This window comes from Myotis lucifugus, unplaced genomic scaffold, assembly GCF_000147115.1.
Source record: "Myotis lucifugus unplaced genomic scaffold, Myoluc2.0 scaffold_103, whole genome shotgun sequence".
NCBI classification, from domain to species: Eukaryota; Metazoa; Chordata; class Mammalia; order Chiroptera; family Vespertilionidae; genus Myotis; species Myotis lucifugus.
The window spans coordinates 2,414,805-2,439,889 of record NW_005871151.1 but is presented as its reverse complement, the minus strand read 5'-3'; the positions used below and the strand labels follow the sequence as shown (position 1 = coordinate 2,439,889).

Genomic DNA, 25,085 nt, shown 5'->3' with positions numbered 1-25,085 from the left:
GTCAGTCCCCCTGCCCACCCCCCCCCCCCAAAAGTTACTCTCTGTCTCTCTGGACCGCCCCTCTGACCCTTCTCCTCTCCCTTCAGCCCCAGGCTACAGTCTCAGGACACAGGCTCTTTTGTAAACTTTTTTTTCTTCAATTATTTCACAATTTTACAAGTCCTGGTGTAATTGTATGGGGTTTTTTTCCTTTTAATTGATTAGAGAGGGAGAGGGAGATAGAAACATCAATAAGAGAGAAATATCAGTTGGCTGCCTCCTGCACACCCCCTACTGGGGATCAAGCCCACAACCCAGGCATGTGCCCTGACTAGGAATCAAACAGGCAACCTCTTGGTGCACAGATGACGCTCAATCCATGGAGCCACACCGGCCAGGCTGTAAACATTTTTAAAAATTCTTTTCAAATCAAAATAATGAGCGTAGCTTTAGATCATGTAAATAATACAGAAGGGTTTGTTTAAAAAGAGCATTTCACCCAGCCCCCGACCCCCCAAGCCTTTCCCCAAAGGCGTCCCTTTGACTGGCGTTTTAGCTCTTTCTTCTCCTCCCCCAAGCCTGTCCGTCTCTCAGCTCTCAGCACACTTCTGCCAGGCCACTTGCCTGGCTGGGACACAGCACTGATGCAAACAGACAGAGTGATCCCCGCCCTCCCAGATGCTGGGGAGGGCGACGGGCATGACATCATGTCTGGTGTGAGAAGGGCTGTGAGGAGGAGAAAGACAGGGTCGTGGGGGACAGGCGGAGAGGAAGGGGGGCCACCTGAGATGAGGTGGTCTGGGAGGCTTCTCGGAGGAGGTGATACTTGAGTGGAGTCCTAGATGAACAGGGAGCCAGCCACGTCCATATCCATCTTGCTAACTGACACCATTCACCCTGATTTCTGGACAGAACCGTTTTAGGCATTTAGCTCGACCTCCTGCTCTAGTAGATGTGAGTTTGGTTCCCTCTCACCCACCCACCCCTCCCCTGAGCCACCTTCCCCACGGTAGAGTTCCATCGCTGTGTCTCATTCCTCCGGCGTCCCCTCCGCGCTTTAAAATGAAAACGACGTACCCACAGTATTCCCAGGCCCGTCACCTCGGGACACCGCTGTGGAGCGAGGGGGATTTGCCTCACCTTCCACCTCCCAACCTCTAACGGGCTCTTTTACGGTTTTTAGCTTCTGTCTGCGGCTAAATTTTTCCAGCTGGAGGCTCTGCAGCGACACTGTGAGATTATCTGTGCCAAAGGCATCAACACGGACAACTGCGTGGACATTTACAACCACGCCAAGGTAAGGGCGCCGGCGAGGTGTCCCTGCACAGTCAGACCGAGACAGGCAGAGCCCAGGCCGGGCCTGCTACCCAGGGCTGACCCCCTGCACCCTCCCAGCCCTGGAATAATGCCGTCCCTTCCTCCCTCCCCTCCAGATGAAAGCGGGAACCCAGAGGTCCCCGGAGCAGAGTTGTTTTTACCGAGTGCTCCCATGCGCACATGCCCCGCATTGCAGGCTGCTTCAGCCGCAGGTGTGACAAGCTCCAGGGGAAGCCCCCGCACCCCGAGACTGGGCAGAGCCACACCTTGGGCAGCCAGGTTCTGGAACAGAGGTTCTCGGAGTGTGGGCACAATCCAGCACCATCAGCACCCCCAGGGAACCTGTTGAGAGTGTACATTCTACCCCATCCCGGCCTCCAGAATCAGAAACTCTGGGGGAGGCTCATATGTGGCTTCGCAGGCGATTCTGGCGCCATGGTTGCCAGCACGGGCCGCACAGGAGCATCACCTGGACGCTCACCTAAAATCCCTGGACCCAGGACCTCTCGCAGAGCAATTCAACAAGCTCTTCTGGGGGAGCCCGGAGAGAGGGTGTTTTTCTAAGCTCCCCCTGTGATTCTCGGGTGTGGCCAAGGTTGAGATCAGGGTGTCAGGACGGGGGAGAGCCAGGGACAGGTGGATCTAACACTACCAATCAGAATCACTAGGGGAGAGTTTCAATCTGCTTAGTTCCCGCCCCACGGCCACAGCCAGGTCCCGGCAGTGGGGCCCAGAAATCTGTATTTTTAACGAGCTCCCAGGGTGACTGCTGTGACTTCAGCGGCACGGCCAGTCTTCACTCCAGTTTTCGGGACCCACTGGGTTTAATCTAGTTCGTTTCACACGTGGGGACCTGGGACCAAGAGGATTAATTAGCCCAGTGCCGCTTCCTGCTGTTTCCTGTGCTCAGGACGGGGGATTCATGTTCGCTGGGAAGAAATAATGAGGTAAAATCGGGAATCAATCAAAAACAAACGAAAAGCTTTTGATAACTGGAGCTCAGTGTCCTTGCCTCTGACATCCACAGCTCTGCGGAGTGACACCTGATGTGCATAATTCTCTCGTGGCTCATCGGGAAAAACCAGGTTGCGTGTGAGATGTTAGTTTCTGTCTTAAACCAACATTCAACAATTCCTTCTCATGTGCAGGCTTCTGTGCTAACAGCCCTGTTGCACCATCTCTTTTAATCTTCACCACAACCCTTTTAGATAAATGCTATCACCGGTCCCATGTCATAAGGAAACAGGCACAGAGAGGGGAAGTAACTTGCTTAAGGTCACAGTGCTGGAGCAAACATACAAAAAACCATGTGCAGTCTTGGTTTTATTGTGGTAAAATACATGTAACATGCAGTTCACACTGTAACCATTTCTAAATGTGCAGTTCAGCACAATTAAGTGCATTCACATTGCCATGCAGCCATCACCACCCTCCCTCTCCAGATTTTTCATTTTCTCAGATTGAAACTCTGTACCCTTAAACACTGACTCCCCATTTCCCTCTCCACCCAGCCGCTGGAAACCACCATTTTACTTTCTGTCTCTGTGAGTCTGACTCTTCTAGGTGTCTCCTGGAAGTGGAATCACACAGTATTTGTCCTTTTGTGACTGGCTTATTTCACTTTAGTACCGTGTCCTCAAGGTTCATCCATGTCTTGGCATGTGTCAGAATGCCCTTCCTTCTTAAGGCTGAATAATGTATGTGTACACCACGTGGTGTTTATCCATTCGTCCATCATGGACAGTTAGGTTGCTTCCACCTTTTGGCTATTGTGAGTAATGCTGCTGGGAACATGGGTGGACAAACCCTGTGTTCGAGCCCCTGTTTCAGTTCTTTGGGGTATGTACCCAGGAGTATAAACCTAGATTTGTCTGACTCCAAAGCACAGGTTCTTAACTTTGGGTTTACTGTGTGGCCTAAAAATTGTTTGAATATTTGCAACGATCCTTGATACTCAATATTTTCTGATTGGTCATCAGTAAATCAAAAGTACAGCAGCCTACTTACTTCATACATACACAATGCACTTGTGCACATACACACACACACACACACACACACACACACACACATACAGCACTGGGTGTTTTGGTTAAGTGACAGTTTTACCAAAATCTGGTTTCTCAGGACACAGCCTTAAAAAAAAAATCTTAAACTGATTACTTTGCAGAAAAGCATCCAGAAAGACTCTCTCTACCCAGAAAGAGAGCCTGATCAGTCTGTGGTCCTCTGTCCACCCCCAGCCATTGACACGCATGCCTGTGAACCCCACATCACACGTGGCTTTGCCGTGGCCCATCACCTTGGTGGTAAGGCCTGCATTCCACAGCCCCGTTTTAATCTCTTCATGCTCCTTGGCAGGCAGCCTCGGCCGCTATCTCGTTATTTAGTAATGCAGCCCCGTGCCACATGAGCCCGGCTGGGCGCACGTTTGTGCCAGGCTGAGAACATCGATGGCAGAGAACTGTCTCTTTCATTTAGGTTCCTTTGCAGGCAGAGCTTTGCCATTACAGACACCGTCCTCAGCCTCCCAGGCCACATCCTGGAGTGTTTCCAATGCAGACGCCTGTCCTTCCTGGAACACGGGCATGGAGGCCTGGGCAGTGCCCGCGCCCCTGCCCTGCTCCCCTGCGCTGTGGACACTGCAGCCCCCACTAATGACCACATGCCATGTGGATTCTATTACTGACGGATCGTGCTGCAAAAGGGGGCTGATTTAGTAAAAGAGAACAAAAGGAAAAAACCAGCACCTGGTGTAGAACCACAGGAAATGCAGGCATTTAGTTGCTAACCACCACGTTCCAAGCGCCAGCAAGGCCATGGCAGCTTACCTCTATACTCCATGTAACTGGGACAGCTGTGGAGTTTTATACAGATGAGAAGCCCATTCCTTAAACGCTCGGCTTAGCCATCCTTTCTTAACCAGCAAAGCTGTCCCATCAGAGGCTCCGGAGCCAGCAAACCTTCTCTGTGAGGGGCCCCGTAAATATTTTCACGCAAGTCATACGATTCCTTCTGTACCTACTTAACTCTGCCATTGCAGTGCCAAAGCAGCCGCAGACAATATATAAATGAATGGGTGTGGCTGTGTGCCAATAAAACTTTATTAACAAAAACACGGAGCGGGCCTGTAGTTTGTCAACCATTGGTCTACGACAGTGGTCGGCAAACTGCAGCTCGGCAAACTGCAGTTCGAGAGCCACATGCGGCTCTTTGGCCCCTTCAGTGTGGCTCTTCCACAAAATACCAACTTCTGTGCATGGGCCACAAAGTTTCAATCACACTGGACGTGCACACCCGCACGTGGTATTTTGTGGAAGAGCCACACTCAAGGGGCCAAAGAGCCGCATGTGGCTCGCGAGCCAGGGTTTGCCGACCACGGGTATAGGACAGAGATTTCCAACCTGTATGCCGAAAGAATTTTTAAAACATGCAGGAATTGACCTCTTCTCCCTTAGATTGTCAAATAAAAAAAACATGACAACAGCCAACACAACAATAGCTGTCCAGTGTGAATAAGTAAAAATTATACAAATTGTACATATTTTTTGTCAGATCAGCAAAAAATATAATTTTTTGGTGTGCCACAGAATTTCAGTAATTAGTTTATGTGTGCCATGAGATGGAAAGGTTAAGATCGCGGGTCTGGGAAATGAGAGTTTTGGTCCCAGTTCTGTTAGTAATTAGCTGTGTGGACATGGACAAGTGTCTGATGTACAGTCCCCAGTCATTCGGAGACCACAGAACTCCCTGGTGTGTCCGCATCCCAAATGCACCCTGAGTGTGGTTCCCTCCAGTCTACGCCCCTCGTTTTGTAGCTTGGAAAACTGAGGCCCAGAAAAGTGATTTGGTTTGTACAAGATTGCACATGGTTTTTTGTATGTTTGCTCCAGCACTGTGGAAGAATTGTTTTTTGTGTGGTAACATTGGTTAACAACTTTATGTAACTTTCAAGTGTACAACATTTTTTTTATTAATTTTTTTAATCCTCACCCGAGGATATTTTTCCATTGAGTTTTAGAGAGAGTGGAAGGGAGAGGGAAAGACAGAGAGAAACATCAATGTGAGAGAGACACATCGATGGGTTGCCTCCTGCAAATGCCCTGACCGGGGCCCAGGCCGGGGAGGAGCCTGCAACTGAGGTACGTACACTTGACCAGAATTGAACCCGGGACCCTTCAGCCCAGGACCCTTCGGCCCACAGGCCGACACTCTATCCACTGAGCCAAACCGTACAACATTATAATTTGATATGTGTTTACACTATACGGTGCTCACTACCAATATTCTAGTTTCCATCCATCACCATACCCTCTCTCAACCTACTTCCCCTCTGGTAACCACCAATCTGTTGTCTGTAGCTATGGGCTTGTTTTTTATTTTTGTTTGTTCATTTCTTTTTTGTTTTATATTCCATATATGAGTAAAACCATATGGCTTTTTTTCTTTTTTGTCCAACTTATTTCACTTAGCATAATCAAACCTTAAGGTTTATCTATGTTGCTGCAAATGGTGGCAATGTTCCATCTTTTTTAGAGCTGAGTAGTATTCCATTGTGTGTGTGTGTGTGTGTGTAGAAGATTATATTTATATATATATATATATATATATATATATATATATATATATATATTATCATCTTCTATATCCATTCATTTATCGATAGGCATTTAGGTTGTTCCTGTGTCTTGGCTATTGTAAATAATGCTGCAATGAAGATAGAGGTGCATGTACCTTTTCAAATTAGTGTTGTTGTTTTTTTGGATAAATATCCAGAAGTGGAATAGCTGGATCATAAGGTAGTTCTATTCTTAATTTTATGAGGAACCTCGGTACCGATTTTCACAGGGGCTGCACCAATTTACAATATCACCAACAGTGTACCAGGGTTCCCTTTTCTCCACATCCTTTCCAATACTTGTTTCTTGTCCTTTTGATGATAGCCATTCTAACAGGTATGAGGTAGTACATTATTGTGGGTTTGATTTGCATTTTCTAATAGTCACTAATATTAAACACCTTTACCATCCTTGTTCACTATCTATATGTCTTCCTTGGAAAAAATACCTATTCAGATCCTCTGCCCATTTTTTTAGTCAGGTTGTTTTGTTGTTGTTGATTTGGTTTCACATGGTCTTTATGTAGACAGTTGGGCTGTTGGCTCAGTGGATCAGCACATGTCAGCGAGTTCAAGGTTACAGGCCAAGTAGCTGAGCTGGGTTCTGTAAATACAGTCAACTCTTCTTACCACAATCTGGCCACTTTGTACACATGGGTCACCGATACAAGTTATTGAGAAGAAGAAGAAGAACTATAGTCTACATTTATCGTGACAACTGACAGTGAGTGACTACTGATTACAATCAGTGTTCTGGATGATCCATGTATTATCTCATTTAATCGCAACGACAGCTCATTAGGTATTATTTTGATCCCCATTTTATGGATAAGAATACTGAGGCACAGAGAGATTAAGTAACTTTTCCAACAGCAGATGGCTAGTGAGTGGCGAAGCCTGGACTAAAAACCCAGGCAGATTCCAGAGCCCCCTCCCTTAGCTGCTTTCCAACCTGTCTCCTCTGAGTGACGATGACAGAGTCCTGCCATCAATCATATTCCATTGAATCCCACCAACAGGTCTGTGTTGCAAGTGTCATGATTCCCATTTTGAAAATGAGGAACCCAAAGCCAGAGGCCAAGTGACCCAGCCCTGGTCACATATTCATAAGGTGGGGGACCCCCAAATGGAACCCAGGTCTTCCAGCTCATTCCACCATCACTGCCTCTTCGTCATCGCACCATGCCACACCTGACAACATAAAGCGCATCTCTGGTCTAACGGACAGAATATTCGAGCATTCAGAAGGATGACTCGGCATCTAAATAAAGCAGCAGGATGTCATCTCAAGGAGCCCTTCCCAGCCAATTCCTGAGCCTCCAGTTCATTGCAATAGAGAGACCTGCAAGCTTTGACAACCGTAGGGCAGGGCTAAAGACAGACGGCCGAGCCACACATCCACATCTGCTTTTGCAGCTCGAATGTGCATTCCTCCATCGCGTGCTGTGAGGTTAAATACCTGCCCTTACAGGCATCAGGCCCAAGGCAGTGCGTCCTCATGGGTCAAGCACAACCTTAAGGGTTCAGTTCCTGGTTCTGCCCTGGACACGTTGTATGAATTTTTGTGAGTGATTCGTGCTCTTGTCTCCATTTCCTCATCCATAAATTGGAGGTGGTAATGGTACCTGCCTCAGGGAAATTTGAAGATCAAATGGGATGATGCCTGTGAAATGCCTAGCAAGGTGCTGGGCACATCGTAAGCTCTCAATAAATGATTGCTGTTAGTTTCACTGCTGAGAGTTAACCATTCGTTCACACATTCCTCAAACATTAAGTGTCTGCCCTGGCCGGTTTGGCTCAGTGCATGGAGTGCCGGCCTACGGACTCAAGGGTCCCAGGTTCGATTCCGATCAAGGGCATGTACCTTGGTTGCGGGCACATCCCCAGTAGGAGGTGTGCAGGAGGCAGCTGATTGATGTTTCTCTCTCATCGATGTTACTGGCTCTCTATCCCTCTCCCTTCCTCTCTGTAAAAAGTCAATAAAATATATTTTTAAAAAAACATTAAGTGTCTGCCAAACGCCGTGCCTTTTGCTTGGGCTTCTAACGGTGAGCCAGGCTGCCAAAGTCCCTCCTGTACTGGTGTAGTCTATCAGGAACCACGTCTCTAGACCAGTGTCTCAAGCTCAGCACTATTAAGGGTTCAGGCTGCACAATTCTTCGCTGTGGGACTGCCCATCGTGGGGATGTTCAGCACCATGGCTTCTACCCATTAGTTGCCAGTGGTACACACACCATCACCAGCCCATTCGTGACAACCAAAAATAGCTCCAGGCTTTTCCCAATGTCTCCTGGGAGGCAAAAATCACCCCTGCCCTAAAGACATTGGGTAGGTAGGCAGTGCCCACTCATAGGATTGTTGTGAGAATTAAATGGGTTAATTCTTGTAACGACCTTAGAATTGTGTCTACAACTCCCTTCGCATGCCAGTGATCTATAGTGTTACGAAGAAACACAAAACCCAGTGGTTGAAATAGTGAGTGCTTATCTCGTATACAAGAGTCGCCGGCAAGGCCAGCTGGCTGGTTGATCTTGGCTGGCTTTGCTGATCCTGGCTGGACCCTGTTGCTAGCAGAAGTTTCAGCTGGGACAGCTGGGTTGACTCCACTCGGTCTCACGTGGTCACTCACCTCCAGACCGACTGGCTCGGGCTTGTTTTTGTGGCAGAGGCTGGGTTCTGAGAGAAAGAGAGCACCCTGCCACATGAATGTAGCTCAGAACTGGCGACTCTCCCTTCTACCATGTTCTGTTGGCCTGAGCAGGTCACAAGTCCAAGAGACAGACTCTAGCCCTTAGATGGAGAAGCTACGAAGTCATGCCCCAAGAGTGTGACTATAGCCAAGGGTGGAGGAGCAGGGCCACTTTCACAGTCAACCCACCGTGATAGGTGTCCGCCATTGTTACCTAGGGAAGCCATCGGGTGCTCTCAGAACCATAACCATCTCCCGCTTCTTCTCCACTCCCCACAGTTCCTCGGAGTCACCGAGCTCTCCGCGTACTGTGAAGGCTACTTTCTCAAAAACATGATGGTCCTCATTGAGAACGAGGCGTTCAAGCAGCTGCTCTACGACAAGAATGGCGAAGGCACGGGCCAGGATGTGCTGCAGGACTTACAGAGGACGTTGGCCATCAGGATTCAGTCCATCCACTTGTCATCTTCCAAAGGCTCCGTCGTGTGAAGCGTCCAGTGCAGGGACCGCTCCCGGGACGTGCCAGTGCTCCTGCTGCACCGGCTCCACACAAACACACATTTCACCCGGTGTCTGCTTTTGGCTGGGCCAGGGAGCTGCCTCTACTGCCTCGGATCCCCTTGAATAAGCAAATTCAGCTCCACGGGTTCCTGTTGAAAAACAGAGGACATTCCACTGGTCTGCAGAGCAGAGCGTAGCTGGGTCCAGAGCTTGAAGGCCAACACGGGGCCGCCAGGCTAACCCCATTCGAAGGCACCGCTGGGTCGCTGAGCATCTATTATGGGGACCACTATCAGAAGGATGGACTGGGAACCACAGGTCGTCTGGGTTCCAGGTGGGCAGCTGGAACACCTAACTGCAGAGAGTTGAGTTGTGTTACCCACCGAGGACCGCAGCAGCCACAGCTAAGCAAGTCAACCCTGATCGCAGATTGGTGAGACTGTTACCAATAGCGAAGAAATAATTTGACAAATTTTTAGGGGTGGGGACTTTTTAAAATGTTCATTAAAACACACACACACACACACACACACACACACACACACACACAGGGCAGCCTGTAGTTTAAAATATATTTCTAAAAGCATAACAGTTCATTTTCAACTGAATTGTGTTTAGGGATCTGTGTTTTGAGATTTTTTTTTCTTTAAAAAAACAACAACAACAGTAAGACACAGGTCCACACTGTATAAACCTGCATCTGACAAGATCTTGCTGATATTCTATCCAAGGTGAAATCATACTCCTGCCTTAGTGATCACGGTGACACAGAAGAGGTGCACTGCCAATAGCTCTCTCTCACTCAGTAGTCGAAAACAGCCTGCATGCTAGTTGTGGTTTCGGGGTGAGATTGAAATAGCCCCGCATAAGAAAACATGCATTTGCATGGGCCGTTATGTTTGTGCTTCATTTTTGCCAAGGTAAAAAAAAAACACAAAAAACAAATATTCCATCACTTCCTGCTAAAAGTCGATTGGATGAAACGACATGTCCATTTCTTTTCCTAATTATGAATGATTCTGGGATGCTTTTGCAGACATGTGTTCATAGATGATGCTGAATGGGGAGGGGGGAGGGGGAAAGCACGTCGGAGAATTTACTAGTAATTCCAGAGTTTTCTCTGTATTCTCAGAAGATGTTAATAGTTTGTTACTAGCCAGAGCCTATGACTATGTTAGATTATTTTTCAAGATGAAACCTATATGATAGGATGGCTTCTTTCTGTATTTGGAGAGTGTACAGTATAGGGTTATCTATAATGAAAGTTTATATCAACAGGGTTCCATTTGCTCTGCCATATATTCTAAGCAACAGAGATGGGTGAAGTGCCACAATATTCCAAATAATTTTTGAGTTGCTGCCTTTGTTCTTGTCCTTTCATTTGAAACCTAGCTACATGCAGTGAAAACTAGGAGAATGCCTTTACCCCCTTGGGATGGCCAAGTTGCGTTGACAAACCTATTTCCTAGCATGCCTTTGGGAAGCCGTGCGCAGACCCTGAATTTCAAAGGAGCTGCTGTTCGTCCATCGTACCTGCTCCCTGAGCCGCTGTTCAGAGGATCCGCGTCGTGCTCCGTTCCATGGGGTGACCGTGGAGAAGCCAGGCCACGTCCGTCTTCGGCGTTGATTCTTCTGTGATGCCCCTACGCAAGGCCTCTCTTCCACCTGGTCATTTGCCAACCTCCTCAGGCCCTACGACCATCCATGAGGAAGGAAAAGGTACTGCAGAGGGGTCCCGGTGACAAACACACAGCACATGTGTGACCCGTCACCATCTCCTGCCTCCTGCGTGTCCTCAGAGATGCCGCGTGGATGTTCCCTTATCCGCGATGGACTCCCCTGTGACTGGCTAATGCTATCAGGGCCTCTGGGCGTTGACTGGTACAGTGGCAGCTCCTGACGAGCTTCTGTTCTAGTTTGGTGTGCTTTCTCTGTCATTAAAAGAAATGATTTTCCCAAACCGTGCATCCTTTGTATAGACACGTGAGCTCTTCTTTTTAATTTTTTTTAAGCATATAGTGGGCATACATCCTTCTATTGGTTATATTAGCTTCAGGTGTAAACATAGTGATTCAACATTTTTATACCTTACGATGTGATCACCCACTAATCCTACTGAGCATCTGTCACCGTGTAACTTTATCACATTATTACTGACTGCATTCCCCTTCACCTTTTTCACCTCCAAACCCCCGTTCTGGTCTCTGTTTCTATGAGTGTTTTGTTTGTTTGTTTGTTTGTTTGTTTGTTTAAGATTCCACATATAAGTGAAACCATATGGTATTTGTCTTTGCCTGACTTATTTCACTTAGCATAATATCTCCTAGGTCAGTGGTCGGCAAACTGCGGCCCCTTGAGTGTGGCTCTTCCACAAAATAACATGTGCGGGCTCACACGTACAGTGCAATTGAAACTTCATGGCCACACTCAAGGGGCCAAAGAGCCGCATGTGGCTCGCGAGCCGCAGTTTGCCGGCCACTGTCCTAGGTCCACCCAGGTTGTTACCAATGGCAAGATTTCATTCTTTTTTTTCTTGTTGTGTAATGTTCCTGTGTGCATGTGTGTGTGTGCTATCTTCCTAAGCCATTGATCTGTTGCTTCCATATTTTGGCTGTTATGAATAATGCTGCAATGACCATGGGGTGCAAAATTCTTTTCCAATTCGTGTTTTTGTTTTCTTCAGAAAAATACCCAGAAGTGGAATTGCTGGGTCAAATGGTTGATCTGTTTTTAGTTTTTCGAGGAATCGCCAGTGTTTCCCGCGGTGGCTGCACCAATCTGCAGTCCCTCCCACAGGCGCAGGGTCCTCTTTCTCCACATCCTCACCAACATGTTATTTGTTGACCTTTTTGTAATAGCCATTCTGGCTGGTTTGAGGTGGTAGCTCTTTATGGTTTTAATTTGCATTTCCCTAATGTTTCCTAAATTAGAATTGCAAGCAGTCGCTCTCCCAAACGCCTCAGCCTCATCGACTCAGGAATGTGAGATACTGTTTGTGACACTTATGGCTTGAGTCTAAAGCTCAAAGCCCCACAAAGGACTGAGCAGGTCCAAGGCCCACTAGAGCCCTGACTTTCAGTCCAGGACTGGGGACCATGGCCCTTTGGAAAGGAGGGGAGTTGTCATACATCCCCCAATGAAACCAACTGCTAGATCAACTCCAGAGAAACCCAGAATCGCTGTCCTCAGGTCGACGGCCAGGCCCGTGACCTTCTCTGCCACTTGACTGTGTGACACTCACTCCCCACCCCTCCCCAGTGAAACTTCCCATCATCTCTGGTCCCCTCCCTGCAGCTGGCCAGGGCCTTGAACCCAACTGTGCCTCCGGCCAGGGCCACTGCAGAAGCCGGAAGCCAATATCATGCCTATTTTTTCACCCTCTTTAAAAATAACCCAGCAGGGAAAAAAATAAAATAAAATAAATAACCCAGCAGATTTTAAACTTCCTCTTGGTAGGAAAAAATAGAACTGGCGCTCAGCAATCACACTGCACACGAGCTCCCCTTCCTGATGAGGCAGTCAGATAGCGAGGGCCCCGCGAAAGGACACATCTCCGAGTTTAGCTCTGAATATGAAAAGACAATCTGTCTGCGTGAATAGGCAATTAAAAGAGATGTCCTGGTATCATTGGTATGTTCTTCAGATGTTGTTTTTTTAGACTGAACTTTCTTTCGGATGAGTGTAGAATCTTAATGCCGTCTCAAACCTCTGGGACGGAGGGCTGCCCGGGGAGGAGGCGGGTGGCGTCATAGAGGGGCTCTGGGCTGGGACCAGGTCTCACCCCTGGCCCTGTGGCTGCGTCGGCTACTTAGGTGGCCGTGGCCAGGCCTCTCCTCCATTCTGGACCTGTTTTCTCCACTCAGAATGAGAGTTTTCTGGCTGATGTTCTGTGTGCCTGGACTACATCCGTGTGTGAGAACACTGTGGTAATGCCATTCGTGTGATAGAACATTCAGGAGGGCTTAGGACAGCCGTGGACAAACTACAATGTTTTCAGTAAAACAGGCAGGAATTCAAATGAAAGCCTTAAAACAGACTCCAAGGATATTTTTTTATGAGGATGCATCTCACCAGATGATGGCCTCAGGACTACCATCTCCTTTTTGTTTTGTTCTTTTGTTTTTAAATAACTGTAGATTCACAGGAAGCTGCAAAGATAGTATGGAGAGGTCCCCTGTAGTACTCACCCAATTCCCCCCAATGTGCAGTCTAGTGCAATATCAAAACCAGGAAAAATGATGTTGGTATAATGCATGCGTCTAGTTCTCGGCCATTTGATGACATGTGGAGATGCGTTTAACCACCACAATCACTGTCCCATCACAAAGACCTCCCTCATGCTGCCCCTTTTTAGCCTCTCCTAGCCCCTTCCACACACACCTTCCCTATCCCCTGGCATTTAGGCATTTTGAGAATCCTATATAATAAAAGCCTAATATGCTAAGTGTCCACTCGTCCGGTCATCCGTTCAATCAAAGAGATGCTTATCATTAGATATGCTAAGGCCACTCAACCGCTTACTATGATGTGCACTGACCACTAGGGAGCAGATGCTCCAACCGATAGGTTAGCTTGCTGCTGAGGTCCGGCTGATCAGGACTGAGCAAGACGAACTGGACATGCCCTGGAGCCCTCCTGCAGTCCCTCCCTGGCTGGCCAACCTCCCGTGTCCCTCCCTGGCCCCAATCGTGCACTGGTGGGGTCCCTCGCCCTGGCCTGCACCCTCTTGCAATCCAGGACCCCTTGGAGGATGTTGGAGAGCCGGTTTTGGCCTGATCCTGCAAGCCAGGCCGAGGGACCCCACTGGTGCACATATTCATGCACCAGGCCTCTAGTGTTATATAAATGGAAGCATAGCGTAGATGGCCTTACTCAGCACAATGACCTTGAGACCCATCCACAGATGTTGCATGTATTAAGAATCTGTCCCATTTTCATTGCTGAGTAATATTCCCCAGGGTCCCATCTCCTTTGGACCAAATACATGAAGGTGTCAGGAAGTTATGCAGTGAGGCAGCTTGGTTCTGGCAGCTGACTCTCTGGTCGTAGCTCCAGAAAACAAGTGTGTCTCCTGAGAGCCAGACATGACTTCCTGGTCCTGTCCAGCACGGAGCTGAGACTGTCCCATGATGTTAGGCCCACAGCTGGATGTTGGTGATGGGTCCCTGAGGTCCACTGCTCCCACCTGGGCTAAATGGCCCTTCATTTCTGCAACAAGGTCCTTCTGTGGTTGACCGATTTCCAGATGTCTCGCTGATGGTGTAGGGAAGTGCTCCTCGAACTCACTCTGTAGGCACAGCTCTGGGGACCTCCTTTTAAGGCAGGTCTGGTTCCATGGGGCTGGGCCAGGCTCGAAAGTCAGCATTTCTCACAAGCATCCAGGTGAGGCTGCTGCTGCTGGTCCAGGGACCACTCTTTGTGAAGCGAAGGTGTAGAGGATGGAGGTCGGATTCACCTCAAACCCCTTCTGCTGCCAGACCAACCTATGACTTTTGTCCCATCCCCTGGCCTGGCTGGGTTCTCAACCTCCTGAGGGACTATGAGCTTTTCCTTCTGACCCAGACCATGAAGACCCCTTAGCAACACATCTGAGGAAATCATCTGAAATGGTATTGTTCTGGGTGGAGGGTTCAACCCGTCTGAATGACGCCTAAGGGACTGTTCACCCCAACCCCATTCTACCTCCCCTTTTCCCTGGGCCCCTTTGATCTACATCACATGTATGTATTTCACCGGCGTTTACTGATGCTAATATAAATAAGGGGCCCGCCTCTCTGCTGTGGCATTGAGTCCTCTCCCCTTCTTATTGTTCAGGGTTGGCAGTAGGAGGAAAGCAGGGCCTTCTTGTTTATCTTAAGACTTTAATGAGGTGTCTTTCTGCATGCACAGAGCCCCCTGAGAGTGGTAGGGACACCCAGGGGGGAACAATCAAAGACAGCCGTTGCTTAATGCTCACTTCACAATACTCTGATAGTAAAGAGGAATGCATGAAACATCTGGTCCATAATGGCTCCTGGGTGACCTTGAGACGTGTCAGCCTTGTGCCATGGGGACAGAGAAGGAGTGGCAGGATTGTATCTACAATCCCTCATTATTTTCTTTCCTTGTCAAGGGAATGGCTGCATGTTCAGCACTTCAAAGGCATCCCTCTCATACATGGGGGTTGTCGGGGGAGTTCAGACATTGTTTTCTGTTGAACACGTAACAAGAAAGTACGTGAAGTCTGTTTTTCTAAAAAATTCCTTAGGCCAGGGAATGAATCCCTGATATGTGAGGGTTTTGGTTTAATGTAAGTCGGCTGTGTGATGTGGTGGCTTAGAAGAGTGTGTTTAGGTAGAGGCTGCATTGATAGAAGCATGGTCGCTGGATGAGGAGGTGATGGTTCTACGTCTGCCCTGAGAGATCCCTGCTGAGTTGTGTCTGTATGAGTCAGAGTTCTTACCAGAGAGCAACTCTGGCTAATTTAAGAAGAAAGTAGATATATTCAAAGAAAGCCCTGATGAGGTCATTGCTGCCACCAAATACTACAAAGGCAGAAATCAGCAATGGCAGTTCCACAGCTCCCAGGAGCTCCATTTCCATGACTGCTACGGCTGCCATCTTGCATCCAGAACTCACCCTGCCCCCAAAAAGCTCAATGCCTTCTTCTCCGCCTGCGCTATGAAGGGCCTGGGTCACATGACTGGTCCCAGCTGCAGGGGAGACTGGGAATGTCGGTTCTCACTACCTCAACGAGGGAGTGGGGACAGAAGGGATTTCTGCAAATACAGAAAGATGATGAGTAGGCATGCACGTGACAGATGCCCCCCTACACTTAGTGAAGGTCACAGAGAAACTGCAGCCTCGTAGAAGGAAGTAGCCAGGTGAAAGAGCAGCTGAGGGGACGGCGATGTTTGGCCCACAGAAGAGAAGACTTGGGTGGCTATCACGGCTGCCTTCAAATAGCAGCAAAGGTGTCGGAGATGAGAGGAATTGGCCTCATTCAGTACAGCCCCAGGGATTAAACCTGTTCCAGTGACGGGGTCAGATTTCACCTAAGTATAAATAAGGAATGTTGCCCGGCCGGCATGGCTCAGTGGTTGACTGTCAACCTATGAACCAGGAGGTCACAGTTCAATTCCCGGTCAGGGCACATGCCCGGGTTGTGGGCTTGATCCACAGTGTGGGGCATACAGGAGGCAGCCGATCAATGGTTCTCTCTCATCACTGATGTTTCCATCTCCCCCTTCCTCTCTAAAATCAATAAAAATATTTTTTTAAGGAGAAATGTTAAAAGTCAGAGCAGAGCCTTCTAAAGAGAGAATGAGCTGTCTCAGGGGGTAGTGAGTTCCCCATCACAGGCAGCATTCAAGGAAGGCAACCACTTGAAGGCGATTCAAGCAATAAAGGAAGGGAGGATTTCAAGGTTCCTTATAATTCAGGGATTTTGTCATTATTCGTTCTCTCCTTCTAATATTAATCATCTACTTAGCCTCAGAAAACAGACCAGTCTTGATATATCCTTTGCAGAATTTATAATGGCCGCCAAGCCTTCATTTTTGCCAGTGCTGCATTTTATTAAAGCCTGGAACCCTATTTATCCTCATCAAGTTAGTGAGGCAGCACATCAATTCATTATTCTTACTTATCTAATACAGAAGGAAGAGAAATGGTCTACAAAACCTGACAGCTGGGAAGAGAAAAAGTAGCCAGAAGCAATCCAGTCACTGAAAAATGAAATTCCTTTTTATAAAGAGGGGGAAAATGTATTTCAGTAAAGCAATCGAGTTAGGGAAGGGCCGTTTCTGAGAGTGGAATGAAATCCAGGTATGTGGAATTGTACATGTCAACATCGCATCTCTTATGCATCTTTCAAACCAGACTCCACGGAGAAAAACCCGGAGTCGTGCATCAGCATGGCCACAAGTGCCTGGTGAGTGAGTTCCCCTGTCAGCCTCAGTCTTCCCACCTACAGAATGGGAACATCTCTGCACAGACACAGCAGGTGAAAGAAAGAGAGGCATTCTTGCAGCCATGGTGGGAGGGGGTGCTCTGTCCAGATGCAGAATACCATGCCCAGCAAGCAGGGAGGAAGAAGGGCGAACCAGGCTGCCTCCGATCTTACCAATCTTATCGCTGATGGGCTGAATCCACCTCACCCGCAGCCTCAGGTCCCCAGAGGCTCTCAGCCACCCAGCCCCGGGGGCAGCCCAACCTCCTACACTGTTGGGTATGAGGCGTCATCCACTGGGCTCCAGTGTGATTCGTGACCCTCTCTTGGCAGTGTTACTTCGTAGAGCTCCAGGAACCCCAGCATTTTGTTCATCTGCTCTGAGCTCCTAGGCAGGGAATTTTGCTAGGCGGCTGTCAGCTGATTGTCCCGTTTCGTCCAGTGCCTGACCAGCGTGCATCTGTGAGGGGATAAGAGATAGTTATACGGGACTGAAGTATTTTCAGTGCACAGGACAACGGTGTGTTCTCCACCCCTTATTTTGCTCTTCTTTTATATCTTTGCGGGCAGAAGTTGGCAGGGCCAGTTTTAGAGAATGACTTGTTGTCAGATGAAGGACCCCCAGAGCTCCATGCCATACGACCCACTCGCTGCAATGCGCACACATATGAAAACCGGGAAGACCCAACACCGCTCTGACTCGGCCATGATGGCGAGATCTAACGTCTATCCAGTGTTTACTCTGTGGCAGACACCGAACCAAGTGCTTTCAATGCATGGCCCCAGTCCTCACTGTGCATCCTACGTGATAAGGATTTGTATTCCCATTTTATGGACAGGAAAACTGAGGTGCAGACAGTAAGGCTAACAAGTTAGTAAATGCAGATCAATTATATCCATTAGCCTATGGTGGAGTTGGTTTCACTATATGTCATTTCACCACAGTCCCAAGAACCTAGTGATGTACAGCCTCTCAAAAGGAAAGAGGCAGGTTGGAGAAGAGGTGCAGGGCCGTAGAATGGCTTTAGAGAATATCTGAAGAGGCGGTCCAGTGCAGTGTCGGCAGGACAGGTGCTAGGCTCTGGGTCAGACAGAGCGGCATTCAAACCCTGGCCTGATCCTTACTAGCTGTGAGGTCTTGGGCTCCTTACTTAATCTAAAGCCCGTTTCCTCAGCTGTACCATGGGCACGGTGGTCCCCAGGTGTCCAGTGAGGCTGTGTTGGGATCTGAGCATTAGCCTGGAGTACAAAGGATACACAGAAGTGTGATGATACAACTCAAGCTCAGAGAGAGCAACTAGGTTGCCCAAGGCCACACAGCATACTTGTGGCACCTGGTCCAGTGTTCTTTGCACACCAGCTACTCTAAGTTATTCCCATACAGTATTGGGCCCCTCTATCCCCTACCAGCTTCCTTCTCAAATTTCCCATTTCAGGGTTTCAGGTAGGTTTTACTCCCCTGCAAGGCTATGCTGCCATACTCAGTGGTCCATGCCAAACTGGGTGAAGTGGGAACAAGCAATTCGTGCAGCTACAGTTCAAAGCAAGTGATGGGGGAAGGAGGGAATGTTCAAGTTCCTGTAGTGTTCACTAGATGGAGCCACACCTCTGCATTCATCAGTTCCCTTTCTAGACAAGAACATGAGTTGTCTTATAAAGGAAGGATTGAGAAGATTCAGGCATTCACTCATTCATTCATTCAATAAATACAGGGTGTCCCCCCCAAAAAATGTATACACACTTTAACAGCTGAGGGCTCAATTTTTAAAAACATGAAATATCCTATATAATAAAAGGCTAATATGCAAAATGACTGAACAGAGGAACGACCGGTCACTATGATGCGTACTGACCACCAGGGGGCAGACACTCAACACAGGAGCTGCCTCCTGGTGGTCTGCGCTCCCACAGGCGGAGCGCCGCTCAGCCAGAGGCCAGGCTCACAGCTGGCGAGCACAGCGGCAGTGGCAGGAGTGGGCCTAAGCCAGCAGGTGAACAGCCCCCGAGGGGTCCCGGACTGTGAGAGGGCACAGGCCGGGCTGAGGGAGCCCCCTCACCTCCCAGTGCATGAATGTCGTGCACCAGGCCTCTAGTATTTTAATAACCACTGCCTTTATAATTATTCAAAGGGTGTATACATTTTTTTGGTCCACCCTGTATTTACTGAGCACATCCTCTAGGCTGGGCATGGTGATACAATTATAAACACTGTACTTAAGAACACACTTAGAGTTAAACTTCTCTGCTTCTGTAATGGATCTCACAGCCATGCAACCACTGTATCATTCATTCACTCCATCCTTTCCCCCTTTTTTTCACTCCATCCTTAACAAGCGTCTACTGACATCACTCTTCTGTTTCTTCCTCAAATATTGACTTGGCATGTGTTCTCCGGGCTCTGGGAACCCTAGGATGGATCAGGTGGTCTAATGGAGACAAACACGGGATTAGTGTGAATTCGGCCTGTGAATGTGGTGACTGATGTTTGGCAAAGTCTGGTTGGAGGAACCCAGAGCTCATCGTTAGGATCCTTTAAAAGAAAGCCAAGTCATTTCTCCATTGACATCCTGAAGGGGGTGCTCAAAACCTTTGCCCCACCCATCCTTTCTCTGCTTCTGGTGAATAACTGGGTCCATGTACCTGTCCCTTCCCAGATCCTGGTTCTGCCCCCTGGCTGGGGCTTGAGATGGCAGGGAGGAGACTGCTTTCATCACAGCTGGGGCTTTGGCGAAAGCCTCACTCTTCCCTGGGCACGCGTTTCTGCCTTCCTTCCCAAGAGAGGCATGTGGCTGCAGGGAGGACCACACAAGACTGATGTCAGAAGACCCGGGCTCTGGCCTCCTTCTTGACCCTTATATGATATGTGGTCATGGATCAGCCACATCCTTTTCCTGGGCCTCAGTCTTCTCATCTGTGGCAGATCAAATATGGCCACAAATCCTTTACAGACCCTCCCACCAGAAGATGGCAACTTTCCCCCTTCCCTCAGTCCCACAGTCAGCCACCCTCTAGTCCAATTCCCCTCATCCTCCCCCTCAATTAGCCATGTAACTAACAGTCTCCAACTGGTTTCCCCCACATTCACTCTGCCCACCCCCCACCATGCCTTCTACACCCAGGAGATCAACTGACAGGAAAACACAAGTTGGGTCATATCACTTGTCCGCCATCTACCCCCTGGTACATGGCAGCCTCCCTTCCATGACCTGCAAGACTGTGCACCACCTGGCTCCCCGTCAGCCTGTCTCCTCCTTGTTCACACTGCTCCGGCCTCATGTCTGGGATGGTGACCCCAGTACCATACCGCTGGTCATCAGGAGGGAGGTTGGAGCAGGAAATCAAGGAAGAACTTGAGGTGGAAAGCTTACTGAAGTTCTACCGTAAGATAAACACCGAAGCGTTACCCAGAAGTGAGGGGGGACAGAAGACTACGCCTTGACCCTTGGGACAGGGTTTTCCTAAGAGGTGGTGATGGTGGTGGCATCAAGGAGGAGGGGGTTGGGAAATGTAGTTCCTGGTGGAAGCTGGATGGTCAGAAACCTCAGCTGTCACCCGGCAACTGGAAGGTGGACAGGGGGAGTGAGTCACCGATCAGGTTGCTGCATCCGCATCTGTTTGCACATCTTCTTTTTCCCTTGACTACACACCTGTGACCCTCCATTGCAGCACACACTCTTTGGCTGGGAAGAACTGTGCCATATTCATCTTTGTAGATCTTTCCCAAACAGAGCTCTGCACAAAGATGGCAGAGAAAATGTCTGATGAAGGTTGTAACAGTTCTCGCCAGCCCACTCCCGGTAGCAGCCCCCCATTCTCTTGTAGAGCCCGTTCTCACTCATGTGCTCCATGTAAGAACTGTCTCCCTCCCTGGCTCCAGATCTGACACGAGGCCCAGACCAAGTCAAACAAAACATCCCTTTCTCCTGACCACAGTGACTGGCTCCGGAACAGGCAAGGGACCATCCCGAACCAAGGAAACAGATGAGACAGAGAGAAGTGAGGATGGAGGCAAATGCTTTCATTCTAGGCTGCAAGTGCTAAGGGAGAGATCTAATCCTGATGACGTGGCTTAAGTTCCTGGATCCAGCTGTGTCTGACAGCCATTTATGTCACTGGAGTCTAGAGTCAGCTAAGCATATTAATCCCATATCTTGCCTAAGGCAACTGGAGGTGGGTTAGCCATCACTTGCATCCAAAAGAGCCCTGACAGGCAAAGAAACGAACGAATGACTTTACCTGAAAATTGTACCACAGGGAAGGATTCTGTTCGAGGACTCAGACAGGATCTTGCCCTTCACTCTCTGACACGGGCGAACTGCCTAACGGTTTTTGGACTTCAGTTTAGAACTCTGATATCATTCACTTACACAACACATATTTATTGGCATTTATGGTGCTGTACACCGTGCTAGGTGTTGGATCTACTGTGGTAACAAAACCCTCATGGTCCCTGTGCTCATGAAAATGGAAATGAAGTTCAGTTCTAGAAACGTAAAGTTCATTTGGATATACCTGTGTTTATCACTGTAAAATCGGTGGTCCAAGTCTCTCGCTCTTGAAACAGGTAGCTGCTGTGATCCCTTCAACTCCTTATCTGCTAATATCATAGGGTAACTGGTGGAGGGGAAAGAAACAGAGCCTAGTATAATAAGGGGTGGGGGTATCACAGGCTTTGCTTCCTTCCCAGCGCTCAAGGCCAGTCAGAAATAATGCTATGAGCCTAATGACACACGGCGCTGAGCTAGAGGATCAAACAACAGCCTGGCGTGGGCCTGGGTCCAATCCTCCGGGACCTTCAGCTCTAAGAATAGCCAACATGCTACCAGGTACATTTTTTTCTGGCCTCTGGCAAAGAGACTTTTCTGAGTCAAATATGCTCATCAGTGTTCCCAAGAATCAGGCTTAGAAATGGATTTTAAGCCCATCTCTTTCAATTCTCGTTACAAGGAACTAAGAATGCCAACTGCAGTTGGGTTTTCACTTTTGAAGGGGATTCACAGCTTGGGTTGAAGCGGCAGAATGTCAGCTACAAGCCCAGTAGGTAAATTTAGCAGGTCCTAAATAACCAGAGTCCTGTTCCGCCTTCTGTTATTTAATTTATTCATCCAGGTAACAAATCTGTGTCAAGTGCCCACTCTGCACTGGGCACCATCGTAGAATAGCCGCTGGCTCGTAGGAGAGCAGCTCAAGGGGAAACAGATCCAGAGGCAAATTCTCAACACAAGCCCACTCCCGCCTACCAGGCCCACACACCTGGCTAAGCCCAGCCAGATGTTACTAAACCAGCCTCCACTAATAATTCAGCTAATGTGCTCTATTCTAAATATAGCATGCGTTCTTGCCTGTTCCATTTATTATTACTGCATTACAAAAATGACCTCAAAACTTAGCGGTTTGGTACTTAATGCCACTGCCCTATACACTTAAACATGATTAAAATGGTAAATGTTATGTTATACTAGTGTGTGTGTGTGTGTGTGTGTGTGTGTGTGTGTATCATAATAAAAATTATGGAAGGATAAAAAAATAATAATGGTTTGAAACAACCACTTGACTAAACTCACAGATTCTGGGTGGGGGTCAGATCTTCGGGCAGGGCACAATGGGATTGGTTCATTTCTGCTCCACGGTGTCCGGGCCTCAGGAAAACGCGAAGGCTGGTGTGAACTGGTGTCTGGGCACTGCAGTCATCTGAAGGCACGTCCATTTACATGTCTGGGTTGACTCAACATCCACGATTGTCTACTGGAGCACCCACATGTGACCCCTCCGTATGGCTTGGCTTCCTCACAGCATAGCGGCCTCAGGGTAGTCAAACTTTTTATATAGCAGCTCAGATCTCCAAATATGAGTGTGTAAGGAAAACAAAACAGGGGCCAGGGGAGCAACCCATTTGTAACCTGGCATTGGAAGTGTCACTTCGGTCAAACTCTATTGCTCGAATTAGTCATAAGCCAACCTAGATTCAAGGCCAGGGGGTGGGCAGAATTAGACTCTGTATTTTGATGGGGAAGTACCAAGATCACATTGTGAAGATATTGTAGCCTTTTCTGAAAAATGCAATCTGCCTACCACCTTTCTAAACGGGCCCAAAGCAAAGAAACCACAAAATCAGTATAGAGAAACAGAGCACAGGAAGAGGCCCTAATAAACAATCTTCTTTACCAAAGAATTGGCAATTCACTCCTGAGATGATGGCTCCTCAGGCTGGCAGGGTGCCAGGCGCATTAGGCTGAGTATAGAGTTGGTGTTTAGTTGTAGTTCTCTCAGTTTCTGTGTGTGTGTGATCTCAGGCAGTCACCACTGGGACCTTTAACTTCCTCATCTTAAAAGGGGAGGTAATTCTTTTTAAAAAAATATATATTATTTATTTCAGAGAGGAAGGGAAAGGGAGAGAAAGATAGAAACATCAATGATGAGAGAACCCTTGATGGGTTGCCTCCTGCACGCCCCACATTGGGGATCAAGCCACACCCCTGGCATATGCCCCGCTCGGAAATCAAACGGTGACCTCCTGGTTCTTAGATCCACGCTCAACCACTGAGTCATGCCGGCAGAGCAGAGATCATTCTTGATCATGTTTCATCAGTGTTGTTGTGAGAACCAAGTAAAATATTGTATGTGAAGACAAATTTGTTGCAAAGATGTCCACACATTGACCCCACAGGTGGACAGCCCTCTGACAATACAACTGGGAAAGACCGTGTCCTGCCAGGTGGTTGTTGCCACCACTCTTTCCCCATAGTAACCACTCTCCTGTTTTTACTTGCCTGTCTCAGAGGTAGGAGAGCCAGCTGGAGCTCAGAGAGGGCAAATGACCTGGACAGGGTTGCACAGACAAAGAGATCAAAACCCAGATCTTTCTGGGATGCTCAGACTTTCCATTCTAAAGCCCATGAGCCACTGACATTTCTAATAGAGGACTCTGACTTCAGCTGAGAAGCATGACACAGATTATAGCCAGCAGCTGGAGTCACAGTACCTGGTTTAGATCCTAGCTACAACACTCATTAGCAATTAATGTGTCCCGGTGTTAAAATGGGAATAAGACTTCTCACATCGGGGGTAAGAAGTAACCAAGTTGCCCTAGGCCAGTGGTCGGTAAACTCATTAGTCAACAGAGCCAAATATCAACAGTACAACGATTGAAATTTCTTTTGAGAGCCAAATTTTTTAAACTTAAACTATATAGGTAGGTACATTGCTATTAACTTAATTAGGGTACTCCTAAGGCTTAGGAAGAGCCACACTCAAGGGGTCAAAGAGCCGCATGTGGCTAGCAAGCCGCAGTTTGCCGACCACAGCCCTAGTCGGTTTGGCTCAGGGGATAGAGCAGCAGCCTGTGGATTGAAGGGTCCTGGGTTCGATTCTGGTCTAGGGCACATGCCGGGATTGCGGGCTTGATCCCCAGTAGGAGCCATGCAGGAGGCAGTCGATCAATGATTCTCTCTCATCATTGATGTTTCTATCTCTCTCTCCCTCTCCCTTCCTCTCTGAAATCAATAAAAATATATATTAAAAAAAGAAGAAGTAACCAAGTTAACATAAGGCCCTTAGCCCTGGCCCATGTGGCTCAGCCGGTTGGAGCTGTGGATTCAATCCAGTTGGACACGTATGGGAAGCAACCAATCGATGTTTCTCTCACACATTGATATTTTTCTCTCTCTTCCTCTCTCTCTAAAATCAATGCATGCCCTTGGGTGAGGATTAAAAATAATAATAATAGTAGAATAAAAACTTTAAGTGAAAACACACACATAAGGCACTTGAAACAGTGCCTCGCACAGTACCAGCACTTGGCGTGTGCGGCTAAAGCACTCCTGCACACTTACTATGTAATAGGTGCTAAGTGTTTTAAGGTGGAAAAGAAGCAGCCAAGAATGAAATGAAATGTAACGACAGAAGTACCTCCTTGAAATAACAAATTCATTTTGGATAAAGTTAAAAAAAAAAAAGAACACCCCCACAAACCTCTAAGTTTATGGAACTACAGGCAAAATAAATGTTGGTGGCATGTGCCATCGACTCCTAAAGTCCCAATGTCTCGCCTC

General features: G+C 48.1%; 1 protein-coding gene across 2 annotated transcripts in view; it reads left to right on the top strand.

The window, feature by feature from the left end:
• The window catches only part of BTBD11 (BTB domain containing 11), a 66,818-nt gene extending 55,749 nt beyond the window's left edge, over window positions 1-11,069 (top strand). Inside the window, exons 14-15 of one of the 2 annotated variants that reach the window (XM_014459154.2) lie at window positions 1,163-1,276; window positions 10,497-11,069. In XM_014459154.2, the coding sequence (XP_014314640.1) occupies window positions 1,163-1,276; window positions 10,497-10,742 (360 nt within the window). In that variant the 3' untranslated portion in view covers window positions 10,743-11,069. Of the gene's footprint in view, window positions 1-1,162; window positions 1,277-8,882; window positions 9,093-10,496 lie in introns of those variants that run through there. The other variant, XM_023757239.1, reaches the window with a different exon arrangement.
• The last annotated feature ends 14,016 nt before the right edge of the window (window positions 11,070-25,085 follow it).